Genomic DNA, 20,002 nt, shown 5'->3' with positions numbered 1-20,002 from the left:
ATTTTTACAAAAAAAATTGAACCGACTTCAACTCTAAAGAATAATAGAAAATAGTCTGAGACTGCTGATGCCTTATCATCTGATCATTCTAGACAAAAATTAGCCACATTATATCACTAAGTGAAGTAAGACCACATCAAATATTGCAAAAAAACGCAACAGTGCAATATGTTTACACTAGTTTATCTAAAAAATCGAGGATAAATACTACCTATGGTTGGAATAGCTTTTAAACTTATTATTTTTAAAGTTATGTTTAACATATTTTACTAAATCTACTTAGTACAGTGTTAATATATTATTACTTTTATTTTGTGCTTGGGTCATTTCACTAGAACGAAGATAATAGAAGAAAGAAGAAAGAAGCCGTATGCATATGTTAGTATATATTTCTAAAAATAAATTAAATTAAAGTTAATAGCAACACTTAATAGCTATACAATTTCGTGTGATTTGGTTTCCTTCGGGTTTCTTGTTTCCTGAGATTTACGCAGAAATTATTTTGCTTCCACGCTGGTATAATTTAATAACCTTCTTTCAACATTTGCATAATAACTTCGTGAGTCCATTTTATTTGTTGGTTTGTTTGTTACGTATAGGTAAGCATTGGTTTTGTAGCGACCGTCAGATGTTTCGAATTTTCCCGCAATTATCAGCAGCCCACAGATCTACTCGAGGCGTTGCACATACCTGTAACCTTGGGAATACGACATTACAACCAAATCTACGTGGACATGTTCGAGTCGGCGAGATGGCATTTGAAAGGTGCCGATCGCAGAAGAGACGTGTCTGGTGATCTTAGCTTGCTGGCACTGGATACAAGCGCGAGCCCAGGTGCGACAATCATTATCGATGGATGGCCATACGAACCGTTCCTTCATTAGCCGTACTGATGCCCTGACTCCAGGATGTGACAGCCCATGAATTGCGCTGAAGGCTGCCCTGCGGAAAGCTTTTGTTAGAAATGGTCTAGCGGTTGGTGTCTTGACATCGCAGTATACCGCTGTAGTTGAGCCGGGGATGAGAACTCTTCGCATGTCCAAGCCCGTGTTATCATTTTCCAAATAACTCCGTAACTCCTCGTCTCGTTCCTGGGATGCTGCTAAGGCCTCGAAATTGACTGTTGGTGATGTAATCTCATCGATGCCTGACGTGCGTCGACCCTTTCTCGCGGTGGCCGGAGGCGATTCCCCTACGAGACCAGGAAGCAGAGACCGTAGCAAGGGCCTTCTACAGCAACTGGGTCGCGCGGTTCGGTGTTCCACTTCGGATTACTACAGATCAGGGCAGACAATTCGAATCTCGACTCTTCCGTTGCCTCAATCATCTCATGGGAACCATGCATCTGCGGACAATGGCCTACCACCCAGCTGCCAACGGTATGGTCGAACGCCTACACCGTCAATTAAAATCCGCGATCAAGTGCCTCCAACCTGACCGCTGGACGGAAGCCCTCCCAACCGCCTTGCTGGACATTCGTTCTTCGTGGAAGGAGGATCTACAATCCACTACAGCAGAGATGGTTTAGGGCGAACCATTACGGCTGCCAGGCGAATTCCTGGTAACCAACGCTAAGGAGGTAGACAACTCCGTCGAGTTCGTGCGCAATTTACGAAGGCAATTCGAGTTGTTGCGACCAGTTGAAGGAACAAGACACGGCGACAACAAGATTTTCGTCTTCAAAGACTTTGCCACAGCTACGCACGCCTTCGTACGTCACGACAGCCCCAAAATGCCACTGCAAATGCCCTACGATGGACCGTACGAAGTAATTTCTCGCAGTGAAAAAGTCTTCATACTTTTAATGCGAGGAAAACAAGTCCCGGTGTCGATCGATAGATTGAAACCAGCATACCGTATCAACGACAACCTCAGACCACGAGAAAGCGATTTAGATGATGACGGAATAGTGATCGTGGCGACGCAACAAAATCCAGACCCCCATTATCCTCCACAACTGAGACAATCAGCAAGACGGGTTCGATTTCCCGATCGGTATCAGGCGGGGTATCCATAATCAACCCAGGTAGAAATGTCTAATGGTACAGTATGTGGGTGTAGGGTCCTTTTGTCTAGATAATAGTTTTTTTTTTGTTGTTCGTTTGTTTTTTTTTAATCACAAATTAGGATTACGCATTTAGAATTATCGCTAGGATGTCATTCTTTTAATATTACTTTTGTATTAGGTGACATATATTGCTCATCCGTTAGATATAGATAGATGTTGTTTTATTTGTATCGAGATTTTTATTAGGTTAATATAGTATTACGTAGGTAGTATATGTAAGGTATTAGGGTACGTTTGTAGGTATTTGTATATTTGTATTCGTATATGTAATCTGTATAATCATTGTCGGTAAAATTCTGGTGGGGGAGTACTGTAGCGACCGTCAGATGTTTCGAATTTTCCCGCAATTATCAGCAGCCCACAGATCTACTCGAGGCGTTGCAGTTTAATATCAGTGTAACCCCATATTCATACTAGAGATGATCAAACAGGCTTTTTTATCGGCTAATAAATCAATCAATCAAAGTATCATGTTGGCGTTACTGTAAAAGTACACAACAGAAAACCATCTTGATAACATGATAACAAATTTATCGTCATCAAAACTGGATAGTTAAACTGAAAATGAAAAGGACACACTAATCGATAAATAATAATTTCTTCCTAACTATAATAACCATTATATTATAAGCATAAGCATTTACGGAAAAAAATTAATCTAAAAGAGTATGACCAAATCATTTAAAATTAAGTACCACTGATATAGGAGAATATAAATTTTGAAACATATCATTTAATACTTCTTGATATTTCTGGACATGTTTTTCTCAACTGAGAGACTAACTTAGTACATAAAGCTTTTGAATTAACAATCCTAGTAGCATCAGATCAAATGATCCGTTTCACATTACCAATTTCATTTAGTGTCCTATATTATACGCCACTTAATACCTATTGATATTTACGACCATCAACAATGGAGCATATATTTTAATAATCGCCGGTAGGCATTTATTTATAGCAAAAAAGTAATTTTATTGTTCTATTGTTATCGAACCGTAAAAAATGTTGTGTATTCGATATGTAAATGCCCAAAGTTAATTATACTGTTATTGTTAATTTTCCTCGGCTCTCGCTATTTTAATTGCGCGTACAAAATCGAGCCATATATTACATGGAATGGGTTGTGTTAGGTCGATATAAAATTAAACACACAATAAAGATTTTCAGTTAAATACATACAATAGGTCCTTCTGTATATCCTGCCTATTGTACATTTTCCCAGGGCATATATAAGAAGGAACGTGAATATAATGTCTTTATAAAAAGTATAATTTTGAAATGAAAGTATTGGGATAACTACACCGCTGAATTTATTTAATTTTATTTAGTTTATAATTTAATTTTAAACATTTTTTATTAAAAATATACGAGAATGTATGTAAAGGTCGTCCAAAATCGGTTGCTGTGTCAGAAAACGATGCTGAGTACATGAAACCCTAGGGCATTACATGTTTTTAAATTTTATTTGTTACATTGTTACTAATCGTTGCTGACAAACCTCTAATTTGTCTTAATATCTGAGCAATCTCTTAACTAGGCGATCATATGCTATAAAAACCTCTATAGAGATTTGTTCAAGTAAAATTTGTCAAGCATTTCAATAACTTATTAGCAATTCAGTAATATTCAGACTTTTAATGTCGGAACGACCTGGTTCTCTGATAGATCGGCTGCAGGTTTATAATTTGAGGCATTTTACTGTTCAATCAAAACTAAAAGACAGCCTAGGAAGATTTGATAAATATTTTAAACTGTCACCTGAAATAAATGAAAGTAACAGCGGCAGCAACGCTTGTAAAGAAATACCGATCGAACACGACTATCGACTGTTCTTTCAGTTGCTATTTTCTAAATCCTGATAAAGTATTCAAATCAATAACCAAGCTGTTAATTTTCAATCTAACACTAGTACACAATTCCACTATTTATCAGTTTCTTTTTCTGTGTGTTTGATGAAGTTCATCCAAGTCGAAGAGTATTTTTGCAGATAATCCTTTCCATATATCGAGACACTTACTTACCTGAATATCTTTCTCGACCTGTATATCTACTGTAGCAATTCTTTGCCACACACAACTCGATTGATTGAATATCCAGTGATGGGAAGAAAATCTACTGTATATATTTTTTCAGACCTATTTCTATGTTTCTTAACAGTGTGATCACTTATATCCCTAAATGTTCTATGGATACTCTCCAAACTAACAGTTTCCCCTGAAATAATCATATCAAATTAATTTTATTGCTTTTTGAAAACACAATTTGCCCAGAGAGCAATAAGTATTTGTTATATTTATGCTATATATACATGACATGTAGAAAATCACTTCATTATATATATATATATATATATATATATATATATATATATATATATATATATATATATATATATATATCCAATAATCAGATCCGATGTCCATCGCCTTGTTTTACTGTAACATATCGATCTGTGAGGTAAGATTTTTAGTAGCTCACAATCCTAATACGGAAAAGTATATTTAATTTAATTCTCATATTAAATGATGTTTATGTTGAAAAACTACTCACTGTTTTTACACAATTCATAAATTTAATCTTGTATAAAAGCTGACATCAAGGTATGCTTAAGTTACATCCTTTTCGGTGTAATTTTTGGTAATTTGATAGATTTTAGTTATAGTGCCCACACGAATATCCAGTACAATTGCAACCCTAATAAAACTCCAGCAGCTTAATATTTAATAGTGTTAATACTTACCTCTACAACGCATTTTACTGGTAATAATGAACCCCCATTACCTTCCTGATAACAGTTCCTTGTCGAAGGTTTGATTACATTGTTGGTTTGGCTTGATTCATTAGAGACATAACTGGTCAATTGAAAAGTCCCCGGCCTACCATAGTAAAACACATTTTTTGGCAAAATTAGTATTTCTTATTCAACATAATTCCCTTCAAGGGTGATACACTGATTACAGCGACCCTCCCACTTTTCAATACCATTATTGTAGTACGATTTGTCCTTTGCTTCAAAATAGGCCTCAGTTTCGGTGATTTACCTTTTCATTCGACGATTATTTCTTCACAGCGAGCATTATTTTGAGATCTGAGAACAGGAAATAGTCGCTTTGTCAGATCTGCAGAACGCAGTGGAGGAGGTAGAATTTGGAAGCCCAATTCATGGATTTTTGCCATTGTTTTTACTGACTTGTGACACGGTGCATTGTCTTGGTGAAGCAGCACTTATTTTTTCTTCAAATGCGGCCGTTTTTTCAGCGATGTCATCCTTCAAATAGTACAATAACGCTATGTAATAGTCGCTGTTGATGGTCCTTCCTTTTGCAAGGTCGCCAATGAAAATTATTCCATGCGAATCCCAAAATACAGACGCCATAACCTTGCTAGCCGAATACGTCATACCCAAATAATCGTGAATGATATGATATACACGTTCAGTTAATATCTTTAGAGTGTCAAATGTTTTCATCGGAAACAACCTCTTTTGGTCGTCCACTGCTTTCACCGTCAGCTGTGCTCATTTCACCACGTCTAAACTTAGCATACCAATCCTTGATGGTTGATTTTACTGGGACAGTGTCCGGAAACTCCACATCAAGTCTAGTTTTTGCTTCAACTGTATATTTCCCTTTAAAAGACAATATTTTATATATTTTAACACACGAAATTCCTTTTTATCCATTTTTTTCACAATAACAAAAGTTGCTTCACTCAAAATGCTATCATTCACAAACTAATGAGCCGACAGCTGTCAAATTTATACACGCATCTTTTGAGAGTTAGGACTAACTCAAAAACGTATAGATTTAATTCTAGTAGCGCCATCTATGTGTCAGTTCGGGGACTTTTCTATTGACCTGTTAATGCGTTTTTGTCTGAACATTTATTTGACATCGATATATTCAATCAGAGTAATCAAAAATGTTAAGCAGCGATTTGGCTGTTATGTATCAAAACAACAAAGCGTCAAAGCAACGTTTGCCGTTTCATAACCTCTTACCTCTAATGTTTCGAAGAATTTAGCAGACACTTGACAACCGAACGACTTTCGTATACTGATTCGGTTATATGTTCGAACGTACAAAACAGCATTGTATCTCTTTTAACTGAAATAAAATATGATGGAAATTTTATTGTCTGGTATAAAAACGAATTTACAAACTGCAATAGGCAATACATTATACATCTTGATGACGTGAGTTTACTGCTACTGGGAAAGATATATTTTATCAAACATGCGATATAATATTTTGTAATTTATGTTTTAGTTAAAGCAAAACATATATTTTTCCCAGTTCCGCATGTGTCAGATGTTATCACAAGTGCTAGTTACTGCAACATTTATCCCCGATAAATAGGCCACCGCGACCTTGAATCCGGTCGATTCCTCGTTGCATCATCGGACCTTTTGTATTTGTTTTAAGGGTGGACTTTACGAGTCGCAGTTTTAACTGTTGTTTTAATCCGCCAGTTACTAGGCCCCGGGTCTTATCTTCTTTAAGTCGTGCCGTTAAATTCGGCCCATAAAATTAACCAGATACGACGACGGCTCTCGGACGCATAAACCTATTCGCAGATGAGGTTCTGTTATCTGGAGGGAATGGGCCAGATTAACCTAAGTATTACCGTTTTGCTTATATTTCGGGTTTTATGGTGAATAATGACGACGTCTCGAAGCACCATTAAATGCCGCTTGAAAACTTCTCAGCCGTTCGGCGATGTTGTTTAATGGCCGGCGTGGAGCTGCTGCAGAATAGACGTTTCGGTTGAGTTTACCGTTAAATTTACATACAAACAAACCGAGCTCGATGTTTACGCAACAGAATTGGGTGATATAGGTGTGTGGAAAATGTTATAATTGGTTGATAATGTCTTCAGTTGTTATTCGCTGCTGATTAACGTAAACATCTCATGTGTTTATACGGTTTTTATGTACCGTAAACCAACTGATGCCAATGGACCTGTAAAATGTTACGGCTTGTTATTATTTCGTTTTATGTATTAGTAGGTGTTTCTTGTTCATCTATTGGTGAAAATTAAAAAATCAATATAAACACGTTATAGGGTTTCGGTGAATGGAGGTAAAGCGAAATGAAACAGTGGTGAAGTAATATAAAAATGTGGAAAATACAAAATAGATAAAACAGTCGATGGTGGCACGTCTAAACCAAACGATGGTCGGTAACTGAATTATTGGAAATACCCTTCAATAACATCCCAGATAGACGTCTCGAGGTTGCCAGCTATTCGTTATCGTGTTCTAGTTGGGGCTGCTGGCACCCCGCCCGTGTTCAACATCGGGGATTATATTTCTGGGTATTTTGTAGACCGTTATTCCACTAACTATTAAAAATTCGACATGCCTCAAGGTCGCTACAATACTCCCCTGCCAGAATTTTACATGCAATTATTTTAAACAAATAAAAATACAAAAATGTATGAAAAAAAAGTCAAATACAAAATACTGATATAACAAACAAAATGTGCTGCATAAAAAGGGCTTTGAAACATATGATAAATCAAAACGGTTGTGGTTGGTACGGTTGCGATCTGGTACGGCTGTTGATATCTTTCGGTTCTACAGATACCGTTGCTTCATCGTCGCTTTGGCACTTGCACTTGCTGATTATGAAAACTTAAGCCATTTTTTTTAAACGGACCATTTTAAAGTTATGATAAATTAAAGTTCTAGCATTAAATAAAGACACTGAAAATTTTAAATCATATGTATCTATATATTTTATTAATTTTATTAAAAAACAATTAATAATATATATTTACAAATAGACAATGAATCAAAATAGCTCAGGATCACTGAAAGGTTAATAGAAAAAATGAGCCATATGTTCTAAATAGAAGTGCAAGTGGCAGTCAACAAAATCTACAAATGGACGAAAGATTGGAAATTACAACTTAATAGCTCCAAATCTGTTCACGTTAATTTTGCATTGAGGCGAAATAATAAAAACTTAATTATATCACTCAATGGATGACCGATTCCTCAAGCAGAATCAGCTAAATACTTTGGAATCCATCTTAACGGTAGATTAAATTGGAAACATCATGTTAGACAAAAGGCAAGACACATTAGAACCAAAATAAAACAACTATACTGGTTAGTCGGAAGATACTCTTAACTTGATCTAAAATCAAAGACGTTGATCTATAATATAATTATAAAGCCAATTTGGACCTATGGGGTGCAAATATGGAGTTGCACTAAAAATTCAAATCAACTAGTCATACAACGCTGTTAAAACAAGGTTCTTCGATTGATTACCAATGCCTGTCGCTATGTAACCAACGAAGAATTTCACGATGACCTGGAAATCAAATGGATTTGCGAAGTTATCCAAAATTTCGCCTTGAAACACGAAAGAAGATTACTAAATCATACTAAGGTGGAAGCAATACAACTGCTGGGCTGCGCGCAGGATATCAGGAGATTGAAGCGAACAAAATCATACGAACTTATATAAAGTGTATATATTTTATGTAAACTATAGCTATAAGTTAATAATAAGTAAATAATTATAATTTTATAATTGAGGAATATATATTGATGTATTTTCTCGCACTCGTCTTGCTTGTTAATTAATCCAAATAAATAAGAAATGTAGTAATAAATTATTTGTAAATTAAGATTGTGCTAAGCGTATCTAATAAAGATGTTATAAAAAAATATTCTGAATGAAAATGAATGAAATATTAACTTTTCCTCTTCTGAACAGTACAATCATCTTCCTTGACAACGCTCTAATGTCTGTTTTATATCCTGGTGAAAGCCTTCACATTGTTCGTCATTCACGCTTTAAATTTTTGTAACAAGCCATTCGCTAAAAACTCGGTATTTTAAGGTTGCATAAAAAGCCAAAAATTATTTTTCTTTACAGATAACCAAGCCGCTAACCCTATCGCGGTAAATTTTTTATCGAATTCATTGTTTTCCAAGTTTTTCAATCAAGTTTTCTTATTTGTAGGCCAACAAGAATGCCCTCTTTTCATTTAACATCACTTAATTTAGAGAAAACAGTTTTTAAATATAAAAATCCTTTACCAGTTTTATCCGTATTTTTGACAAAATGTTTCATTAATCCTAGGGTGGAAGAATAACATGTTCTTGCGAAATAAGTGGCTCATATTTAACATTTTATGTACCACAAAATCATTCCTTCTTAGGCGATCTTTAACTTCATAGTAATTTTTGGTGTATCTACTGTCCTACTAATAGAGAAAACAATAATATTTGGCGAAACCTCCCTATAGTCCTAGTGTTATAGCAACAACTATTAAATAAGCACATGTTTTCATTGTTGCGCAAATAGTTTCATGTTTTCATACATTTCTTTTAAAATGTCTGAATATGCAATAGGTATGGAAGGATATCGGCTGCCATTGTGGAATATCAATAGATAATATCAGTAGACAAAATTTTTGACAATGGAATAATTAATTCGCAGTATAACGGAACTCTTAAATGTAAATATTCGATACTCCTTTTTTTATTTAAAAATATATGCTGGCAATGTCCATTAAACATTTTTGAAAACGTATACTACGTATAGAAATGATGATACTGCTTAATCATTTAAATGTGGTGATTTTGATGGTATTGCCAAAAAAACTCTGAATATCAAAATTTTTGACGCAAACTTAGCAGTTGATAAATAAACAGTTTTTTGCATAGGAAAAGCTTTTGCTTTACCAGCAAGCCTTGAAGCCAGAGTGGACTATGATTGTACTAGCCAAAACAATATCACACAATATTTAGAAACAACGCACTGGGAGGTATTTTTGGTGCTCTGTGATATATTCGAATCAACAAAATGTATAAGAACCTGAAGGTAGATACTTTAGATAACGTTATCAAGTTCCACAAGGTAGCGTCTTAAGACCTCTCCTATATCTGCTCTACACTGCTGACATTTCAGCAACAAAAGAAACACTTGGAACCTTTGCTTACGATACACCATTTTTATTAATAATTATCTGCTGGCAATACTCATCAAACATTTTTAGAAACGTATACTACGTATAGAAACGGTGATACTGCTTAATCATATAAATGTGGTGATTTTGATGGTATTGCCAATAAAACTCTGACTTTCAAAATTTTTAACGGAAACCCAGCTCAAAATCCCAAAGAACTTTCAGACAACTTAGCAGTTGATAAATAAACAGTTTCTTGCATAGGAAAATCTTTTGCTTTAGCTTTACCAGCAAGTCTTGAAACTAGAGTGGACTATGATTGTACCAGCCAAAGCAATATCACACAATATTTAGAAACAAGGCACTGGGAAGTATTTTTGGTGTTCTATGATATATTCGAATCAATAAACTGTATAAGAACCTGAATGTAGAAACTTTAAATACTTTTAATAAGTTATCAAGAGTCATTCCCAAAGACATGAACAGAGTCTCCATCAGTACATCAATATTGAAGTTCTTCAGCTCCTAGAAAATGATAGCTTAGTCAGAGGATTCAAGAGAGTAAAGCCATTTGATCTGGTTCAGTGAAGTTATAAGTAAAACTCAGTTCATATAAAAACATTAACATAGATGTTAAGCCTAGTGTCTATAGCAGAATAAGTACCTTGCAGTTTTACAACCAGGAAAAACAAATAGTTTATTAGTGTTAATTATAGTAAAGGTTTCGAATGAAACATTTAGTGCATATGTCTACCGATACCAATTGAACAAATTAAAAATATAAATAGAAAATATTTTGATTAATAACTATTTTACCAATTTTTCTCAATTACTGTATTTTAAAATGAAAAAAATCATTAAAATAATTGCAAGCACCTATTAATAAATTATGGAATTATTGAATTAGATGCGATTAAATGATGGTAACATAAACCGCAATGAAATATTTTATTCCAGTTATTGTTGATATTGATAGATTACGTAGATTTTATTCATATCCCTAGATTGCGATAAAAAAAACTATTTTAATAAAAAGACACCAGCGCCTTATTGCAATTAATCATACGTTCGGCGACGATCTATTTCATTGCTCACGGCCCATAGAGCCGAAATTTTATTGCTTCCCCGATGAAATGCAACTTTTATATATGTGGCGCGAAAGAAGGCGACAGCTGATTTCCATTTTCTTTTTTCGCAATCTAATTCTCACTTTGGCCCGCCTCCGTAGCGGGCACATTTATCAGAATTGATGTTTCACTCGGAGATCATTCCCGATATACAATTTATTTTCCTAAACAACGAAGTCGAATTGGCCCGATAGACAGCTATCGCAGCGTAAACTATTCGTGTCAAAATTTTATAATCTCTAACATAAGAATTCTATATATTATTCACTTTATATTTGTTCCTAATAATCTTGCGATATAAAACTAGCGATATTGCAATTTAGGTATTTAAATTTTGACAAATACTCGCTTCCGTGATACATATAGTCTATCCAATAAAACAATAAAAGTCGCATCATTAAAAGGTATAAAAAGGTACCTGATATAGATGATATTTCACCTGGATTTTTGAAAGAACTACCACAATAAGCAATCATCATGTTGAAATATATATTTAATATCTGTTTGAGACTGAAGCATGTTCCGGAATGCTTTACGGTAGCACAAATAATTATACTCAAAAAACCTGACAAACCTGCAGAACCTGCAGAACAAGTCGAATCTTACAGGTCTATTCTGCTGCTACCTGCAATATCAAAACTATTTGAGAAATGAATATTTAAATGTGTTAATTTTTTTTAATAATATCAGATCTCCAGTTTGGTTTTCGAAATCACCATTCAACAATCGATCAAGTGCACAGAGTAACTGCGGCTATTGAAAAAGCGTTCGAGAAATACTGCCCTGCAATATTCCTGGATGTCTCACAAGTTTTTGATCGGGTTTGTCATTTGAGATTAATCTGTAAGATGAGCAAATTGTTATCGCATAAAATTTAGAGCATCGCACGAAATGACATTCTCGACATTTAAAACTATTTCGGCTACAGTTCCACGAGGTAGCATCTTAGGATATCTGCTCTACACTGCTGACATTTCAGCAACAGAAGAAACACTACTTGGAACCTTTGCTGACGACACAATTAATATAGCAAACGACATATCTCTGTCTAGCGCAGTAGAAAAAGTACAAGTGGCAGTTAACAAAATCTACAAATGGACGAAAGATCTGTCCACGTTAATTTTGCATTGCGGCGAAATAATAAAAACTTAATTATATCACTCAATCGATGCCCGATTCCTCAAGCAGAATCAGCTAGATACGAACTAAAATATTAATTTTCAATCTATCTAACACTGGTTCATTCCACCACTTGTCAATTATTTCTTCTGAGTTGCAGATAATGTTAATTGTTATTGCAGATAATGCTTCTTTGCAAATATCCAAACAGTTCTTGCTTACATATCTATCTAAACCTGCATGTCCATTGCAGTAATTCATTGCCACACCAGATCACAATTCGATTGGATTTAATATGCAGTGATATAGTAGATCGTTTTTCATGCCTATTTGTAAAAAGATAAATTAAACATTTCTTGGCAATTTAAAATAATAATCTTTAATATGTTATCTTTAAAACTTAATTTCTGTTTTGCAAGTCAATCCTTAATTACAACTTTATCCGTTTCCATTAGTATATTTTTGATCCTCTTGTTGGGATCTTTTCTACCAGTGTACTATGGCGCGGTTATTTCACAGCTTATTTTTGAACCAAAACAAAAACATTATGATTAATTTATCCCTGGTAGTCACTCTTGTTCTTGGAGGAAAACATTGGCTCTGCTCCAGGAATAAACCATTCGAGTTTCTAGTATGAAGAACAATATATATACAATGAATTATTAAAAATATATCATGACCAACAAAACCTAATCAAATGGTAGTCTAACTTTTATCTTTTTCCTTCAGCTTTTGTTGTTTTACATTCTTTTTATTGGTGCAATCCCAAGGGTGCCCCAATGTTCCATTTTGAAATATCCATGTCTCAAATTGAAATAACAAATCTCGTTTTTTTATTATATGCTTTTAAAAATTGCATGCTTTTAAAGCAATATGTGTAAGTCGCATTAGACCTCTTCCTGTATTATATTTACACTATTTACATCCTGTGTTTCCTAAGAGTGTATGAAGGGATAACTTATATCCCTCAGATAGCTGCATGTCCTTAAGTCTTCTATAGATTCTCCCTAGATTCGAACAATTTCCATTGATAAAATTGTATTAAACTATGTATATATCAAAATAACTGCTCACTGTTTTTATACGTTTGATAAGTTTGATCTCGAATAAATCTAACATTAAACTGATCTTCATACGTCACCCGCTTCATATGTGGACGGTTTCTTTTCGTTGAATCCAACATTATAATTGTTTTAATTTTATGAGTGATTTTATTCACAGTGCCTATAGTAAAATTCAGTGCAGCTGCAGCACACGAAACATATTTCCAATAAATATTTCTGCATCAACTTAATATTGAATGGTATCAATACTTATCTCTCTAACGCATTCTACGACCAAGAGTGAACTCCATTATCTCGTTCCTGTTCAAAGCCACTGATGTTAGGCGCACTCTGTCTAACTGACTATTTATTGGCTCAATCTGGACAATCACAAATTCTAAGCAGCAATTTGAAGTTTATTAAAACAAGCAAAGGGTCAAAGCAACGTTTGTCGTTTTATAACCTCTAATTATTATCACTTAAGTCTTGAAGAATTTAGACATTTTAGAACAAGGCGAATTTTATAGACTGATTCGGTTACACGTTCGGACGCATCATATGGCATCTTGCCCCTTTTCAACTATAAAAATATCGTCTGATTTTAAAACGAATCTACAAACTGTAATAATTGGACACGAGGACCCAGCGATTCTATTGATTCGCGAATTTGAGTTAACACACAACTAGAATAGGAGGGGAGGTTAGCGGTGACGCGGTGCTAAGGTCACAGCATGTCGACCAGCTATCGAACTAGCCCGTTTTCAGAAGAACTGTGCCAGTTTCCCTATGAATTTGATTATTTCCGACAAACCAAGGCGCGTTTAAGATTCTTCTGAGGAGCTTATTTCGGAAAACTTGAAGCCATTTCACCTGGTTGGGTGTGACAAACTTGAAGTAGACATTGGACCCGTAGAGGAGTACGGACCGAAATAACATCTTGTAAAATAAGCATTTAATGGAGTTGGCAAGTCTGCTAGAAGGGCAGATCAGAGAAGACAGCAGGTTTGCTATCCCTGAACCTTTCTAGGTTGTTTTCTGGATTTGGGAATGTCAACCGAATCGTTGGTTGAAGTGAAGACTTGGATTGTATGATATAATTGCGACATGCAATTATGGGGGTGTCGATTTTAAGTTGCGGGACGCGCAGTGCGTAACGCTTCTTATGGAAAATAATAGCCTGGGTTTTCAGGGGGTTGATTTGCAACCTCTATAATTTAAACCGCTTGGCCGCATCATCCAGCTGCTTCTGTAAACGTTCATGAATTGTAACTTCGAACCTGGCGGCCGAGAAATCAGCAGTGTCGTCAGCGTATAACGCGACGTCAGTGTGCTCTTTTCTCGGCAGATCTGAAATAAAGAGGTTAAATAAGGCTGAGGTCAGCGGGGAACCTTGAAGTGGGTTTACTGTTATTTTGGTAAGACTATATTACTATATTACCTTCCTTCTTTGAAACGCAAAAGTTGGCTAGCACATTTCAATATAAATTAATTAAGGAGTGTCTCACTATCACATAATTACTAATGCACACTATTATGACTAATGTACACGTGATCCCTTAATTTTACATCACCCTATTGAAATTAATTCCTATATAATAATGGTTTTTGATTAATGAAATAAAAATGAACTTCTAACTAATCGATTTTCTGTGGAAAATTTCCACCGGCTTAACGTTAACGTTATCGTTTCTAAACGGTTGCGATAAACACCCACCGCTGAATCGACCTTTCTCTCCGCAAGGAGTGGTTACTTACTTATTCATCACGAGCCGAATTTATCGTCAGGCCAGGAGGAGTAACAGCTTCCAGTGAGTTCGTTCGGATGAACTGAGCGTTGCCAACCTGAGAAAATGAACTTTTCGAGATAAGAACGTATAAAATAGGGATCTCGATCAATATTTTATTTTCCAGATAATAGATCTGCCTGCTATAAAATTATTACGTTGCTAGATATTAACGGCATTGCTTAAGTTTAATATATATGACGGTAATTGTATTTGAAAATTGTAATAATAATATTTTATTTTTTGATATTGTTAAGACAATAGATATTTGTTTTACTGTCTCTGGAAGCTATTTGTGGCAAGTTTTGTTGCAAGAAAATACATTGAGAATACATTTGGGCGAAACACTATTGCTGTGATCAAATAATTGTCAGACTATTGCTATAAAACGCAAAACTAGTCTACGACTCTTTTATGTTAATCTCCCCTGTCTATTTTAAGCCATGTCTTTGAAACGATTCGTCGAGTTTAAGGAATTACCGAAAATCGGATGGTGCTAAATGGGACGAATAAAGTGTAAGGTAACTTTCTAATCATATCGGTTGATTGTTTGAGGGAAAACTAGAAAAATCAATGTATTGTAAAATGGGGCATTTAATGATTTATTGTTCCAAAATTTCGACCTCTTGAGACGCCATCATTTACCTACTATTAATATAGCTGGTCCCCTGGTTTAACACAAAGTAATTAAGTTAATACTAAACTAAATATTATGGCAATATCACGACACTGCATCAATTTTTGTAACAAATATTTGTTCTTATATCACGCTATTCCTATAATTTTTAAGAGAATTTGAGATCTTCTTTCTTGAAATCGAATTTGATTCATTTTCACCGACAGTTAGAAGAATGGGTGAGTAAGACAACAAATTAATACACTTTTCCGAAATTGATAAAAGTAATATTATGCATAATAATCGTAAACAGTAGGTTTTCTTTTGAGATTTGTATAAATCTTATTTTAAGTTGTAATTTTCCTACTATTAATTATAAATATTTGCACATTAATATTTTAGAGTATAATATATGGCGGGGTAAATGAAGGTAGGACAAAATGAAACAAGTGTGGTTTACATAATGTGACCGTTATTTATTGATGTAACATAAAAATATGGAAATAATAATAGATAAAAGGGATCGCAGCTGTGTTACCTGTAGATGAGTCTTGGGCAGTCGATGGTGGCACATATCTGAATTGAACGATGGTCAGTCAGTGAATGATCGAAAGTACCCACCCAGATAAACGTCCCGGGGTTGCCAGATATTCGTTATCGTGTATTAGTTGGCGCTGCTGGCCCTGCCAGTGTTCAACATCTGGGATAATATTTCTGGGTATTTAGCAGATCGTTATTTCACGATGTAAAATTCGACATGTCTCAAGATCGCTGCAATATAAATATAATGTAATTTTCCAACTGTCCAATTTCTGATCGCAGTTATATATAATTTTTCTATTCCTTTTTATTCTAAAATCAATTTTAATCCAATTACAAATCATATTGGTTTTATATAAAAAAACTCCGACTTTAATTGATTTTAATCATATTTTTTTAAATTATATTTTAAAGTCTCCTTTTACCAACTATGTTTATCTGGACTGGGCCTAAAGTTTAACGTGGGCTCCGAACCACGGACCTCAGCATTAAGCCTACCGACTGGCGAGTGACCAACTTTAGAAATCATCCCAGAAGACATCCGGTCTTACCCAGTCTGGTTACTGGCGTGATTGGGATCATTTTCCTTGTCGGATTTTACACTCTTGCCTAGAGAATCACAAATTTTAAACAACCACAAACATACCTTTAGTACCATGCCCCAGCAGGATTCGAACCCGCGGCTATCGCAACAGTAGAAGGACCGTCCCATTGCCTTTACCAAGTCGGCTTAATCATAATTTGTACCTTTTGTTGCAATTTCCCCAAATTGAACCTAATCATATATAATAAACAACTCAAATGTAATACAGTAACCATGTATCGGCAACCATACGTTTTTTGCGAAGCTTGTCTCCTATATTCTGGGATTGTACTAGATTAGTGATACCATCTGAAAACTCAGGTCTCCATTTTCTACAACTTATAATTGATTTCGCAAAACGCTTGGAATACCCATTTAATTCCCGATTTCATCCTTCCTTAGGGCAATCGAAATCTCTCAATATAATAGTTATACGTGGCGCCGAAATCTACAAAGACCTAATTCGACCCCAGCTTTGACATATTTAGTATTTCCAAATTTTAGACTTCTTAATCTAACTTTGCCTCTATAATAAAGTCATCATTAAACACTGAAAATACAACTTGTTCATGAACCAACTTACGAGGAAAATATATAAATAAGTATATTCTGTGGGAATCTATATTTATGTATATTATTGGGGGGTATATTAAGTGGATATGTAATATATATCTATATCTATATATATATATATATATATATATATATATATATATATATATATATATATATATATATATAGTTTTATGATTTTTTTGGTGCTTTGCTTGTAAATAATAATATATTATATATTTATAGCAGCATTTTGGAACGATATTTTTAAGATTGTTAGTTTTAGGGTAAAAAATTTAAAATTGTGAATAACTAGTAAAATATTTTTGACTATTTTTATGGCAATAATAGGTAATATTTTTTTGAATGACTTTTCGGTTTCTATCTAACTCCCCCAATTTTTGTTAGACAAAATTTAGATCCGAAAGGTTCCATCAATTGAATCGATTCAAAAAGATTTGAAGACGATTTTACAATAGCAGTTAAACTTCGTAAAAAAATATTAACCGTAAAGAGGTGATAAAGTGTATTCAATATTTATACTAATTATTTCTAATAAATACATTTTCTGATAATGAGAAAACTCTTCTTTAATATTCAACAATTTATTTTCTTGGCTATTAAAAAATATAAGATTGTTTTCCCATTCCTTTTCGCAGATTCACAGAACATTAAAATATAGAAGTAATTCTACTTCCTTTAAAATAAAATTATACATCTCCGTCTCGCTTATACTACCGTTGAAAAATGTATAAGCACACAGCAGTCGAACCGTGCATCTGACTGAAAATAGTAATTACTATTTTCAGTCGCTAGTTTTTTAACTATCGACTGTTTCGACTGTTTTCAGTTGATAGTTCCCAACCCTAATATTAATCACAGTTGTTTCGGAACTATACAAAAGGATTGGCACGATTGGCGTTCAACAGAGGCGAGTTTTACTATTAATTATAATAATTCTTCTCTTCTACATGCACCATCAAGGCAACAGTCGTTTGAATCTGCGTCTTTTCAGTCTATGATTTGAAATTTCAACAATTTTGTCAAAAAAGAAAATATAGATGATTTTAACGAAAGCTGGTCGACAAAACGATTGTAAGCAATACAGTACAAAAACCATAGGGTTTGCAAGCAATTGAATTAATAGTTCTACGTAATTTACTTCAACGAAATACATTTTAAAACCCGAGATTACTTTTTCACGGACGTAATACTAAAAGTAACGAAAATCAAACAACCAATCTGTCCTCCCTCGCCCCGTCATCTTTGTGAAGCACCCAGTGCTCCCCGACAACGTTATTATTAATCCATCCTTCGAGCTCGACCCCGCTGTTCGTCTGACTGTAAAAACGCGAACAATAAAAAAGCCTTTCGCGAGAACACGTCAACATTTACCAGCGACCAGCGGCAGAGAGCCTGAGAAAAAAAGAGAGGGGAGAGAGCGGGAGCGAGCGAGAAGGATAATGGGAAATCGCATCCCTTACCGTCGAACGTGGGCCTAGCAACAAGGACCCTATGCCGGCGTAATTTCCCTGCGGGAGTGCGACCGATGCATTTCAGTAATCTGTATTCGATGAAAATATCTATTTTGTTAGGAGGTGCGCTTGCCATTTCAATAAACACGAGGGGAAGTCGGAATAGGAGATTTTCGACTATGGAAGTGCGTAGAGGCGCAACGAACTCTCTTAATAATTTACATGAATTAAAGAAAACTGTAATGTAATCAATATGATTCCCCAGTTACTTAGTGACAATAATTATTTACCTAGGATAATTTTCAATAAAATATTGCTTTTTGGAATTGGAATTACCTTCCTCAACTTAACTAGGATGTCTGATAACTTCCACAATTATAATATTTCCTTAAGTAAAGGTTAACAACCTAATTTATAAGGCGAACGTTTGGGGTTCATTAATGAATATATAGTTCTTCCAATAAAACAGTCTACGCACGTCACAAATGATTTGAAATAAAACATATCCTTCATTCTCATTTGATACTAGTTAAAAAAGAGTTAGAATACTGGCTGATGCCTCGGAATATGTAAATGAATCACTCCATGAAATTTGGTCAAAGTTCGCACAAATATAACGAAATTAAACTATTTCTGAAGCTTGATCACGTACGGTAATCGGAAATGCAAAAATAGTGAGCCATCGTCAACGTAAATCAGGAATGGCGCCAAAGCAGTGATGTTATCTTTATGCTATAATTGAAAAAGAATAATATACCATGATCTAATTTCAACTGATTGAAACTCTTGATTCATTAATTATCAACACTACTCTGGACTTGCTAATAACGAAGTGCTGCAATTCTAGAATAAAACTCTAACCAATAACTAAACTCTAGAAAACCAAACCTTGTGTAGTCAAGTGTATTAAATTGTAAAAATAATGAAAAATGCTACTAACTTTTATTTCATATTATTTTGTTCGAGACTAAGTAACGTCAGCGGGTCTTCTTAGATAAGTACCTTACTGTGGAGACAAATAATAAGCTAATCGTCAACAACTAGCAAAAATACACCAATAAAGAACCAAATATTTAATTGTACAAAATTTCGATGAATTTATACCATAATACCACTCCATACCATAATTTTAAATAAAAAATCCCATAAATTTAATCTCATAA

At 34.5% G+C, this 20,002-nt stretch overlaps 1 protein-coding gene across 1 annotated transcript; it reads left to right on the top strand.

Moving 5' to 3' along the window:
* Positions 1–1,354: 1,354 nt before the first annotated feature.
* Positions 1,355–2,017, top strand: LOC143197715 (uncharacterized). The gene is made up of 2 exons (XM_076406748.1): positions 1,355–1,522; positions 1,580–2,017. The coding sequence occupies exons 1-2, from the start codon at positions 1,355–1,357 to the stop codon at positions 2,015–2,017; spliced, it is 606 nt and encodes a 201-aa protein (XP_076262863.1).
* Positions 2,018–20,002: the final 17,985 nt, after the last annotated feature.

Source organism: Rhynchophorus ferrugineus, unplaced genomic scaffold, assembly GCF_030347505.1.
Source record: "Rhynchophorus ferrugineus isolate W39M unplaced genomic scaffold, kcgeb_rfMv2 rfM1, whole genome shotgun sequence".
Classification (NCBI taxonomy): Eukaryota; Metazoa; Arthropoda; class Insecta; order Coleoptera; family Curculionidae; genus Rhynchophorus; species Rhynchophorus ferrugineus.
Note: the sequence above shows the minus strand (reverse complement) of the source record. Positions and strands in the feature narration are given on the sequence as shown.

Bases quoted from the DNA above. Each gene is read 5' to 3' on its own strand.
- LOC143197715 (XM_076406748.1), top strand. From the start codon at position 1,355: ATGGCCTACCACCCAGCTGCCAACGGTATGGTCGAACGCCTACACCGT. The intron at 1,523-1,579 runs GTTTAGGGCGAA...AACGCTAAGGAG, and splicing joins AATCCACTACAGCAGAGATG to GTAGACAACTCCGTCGAGTT.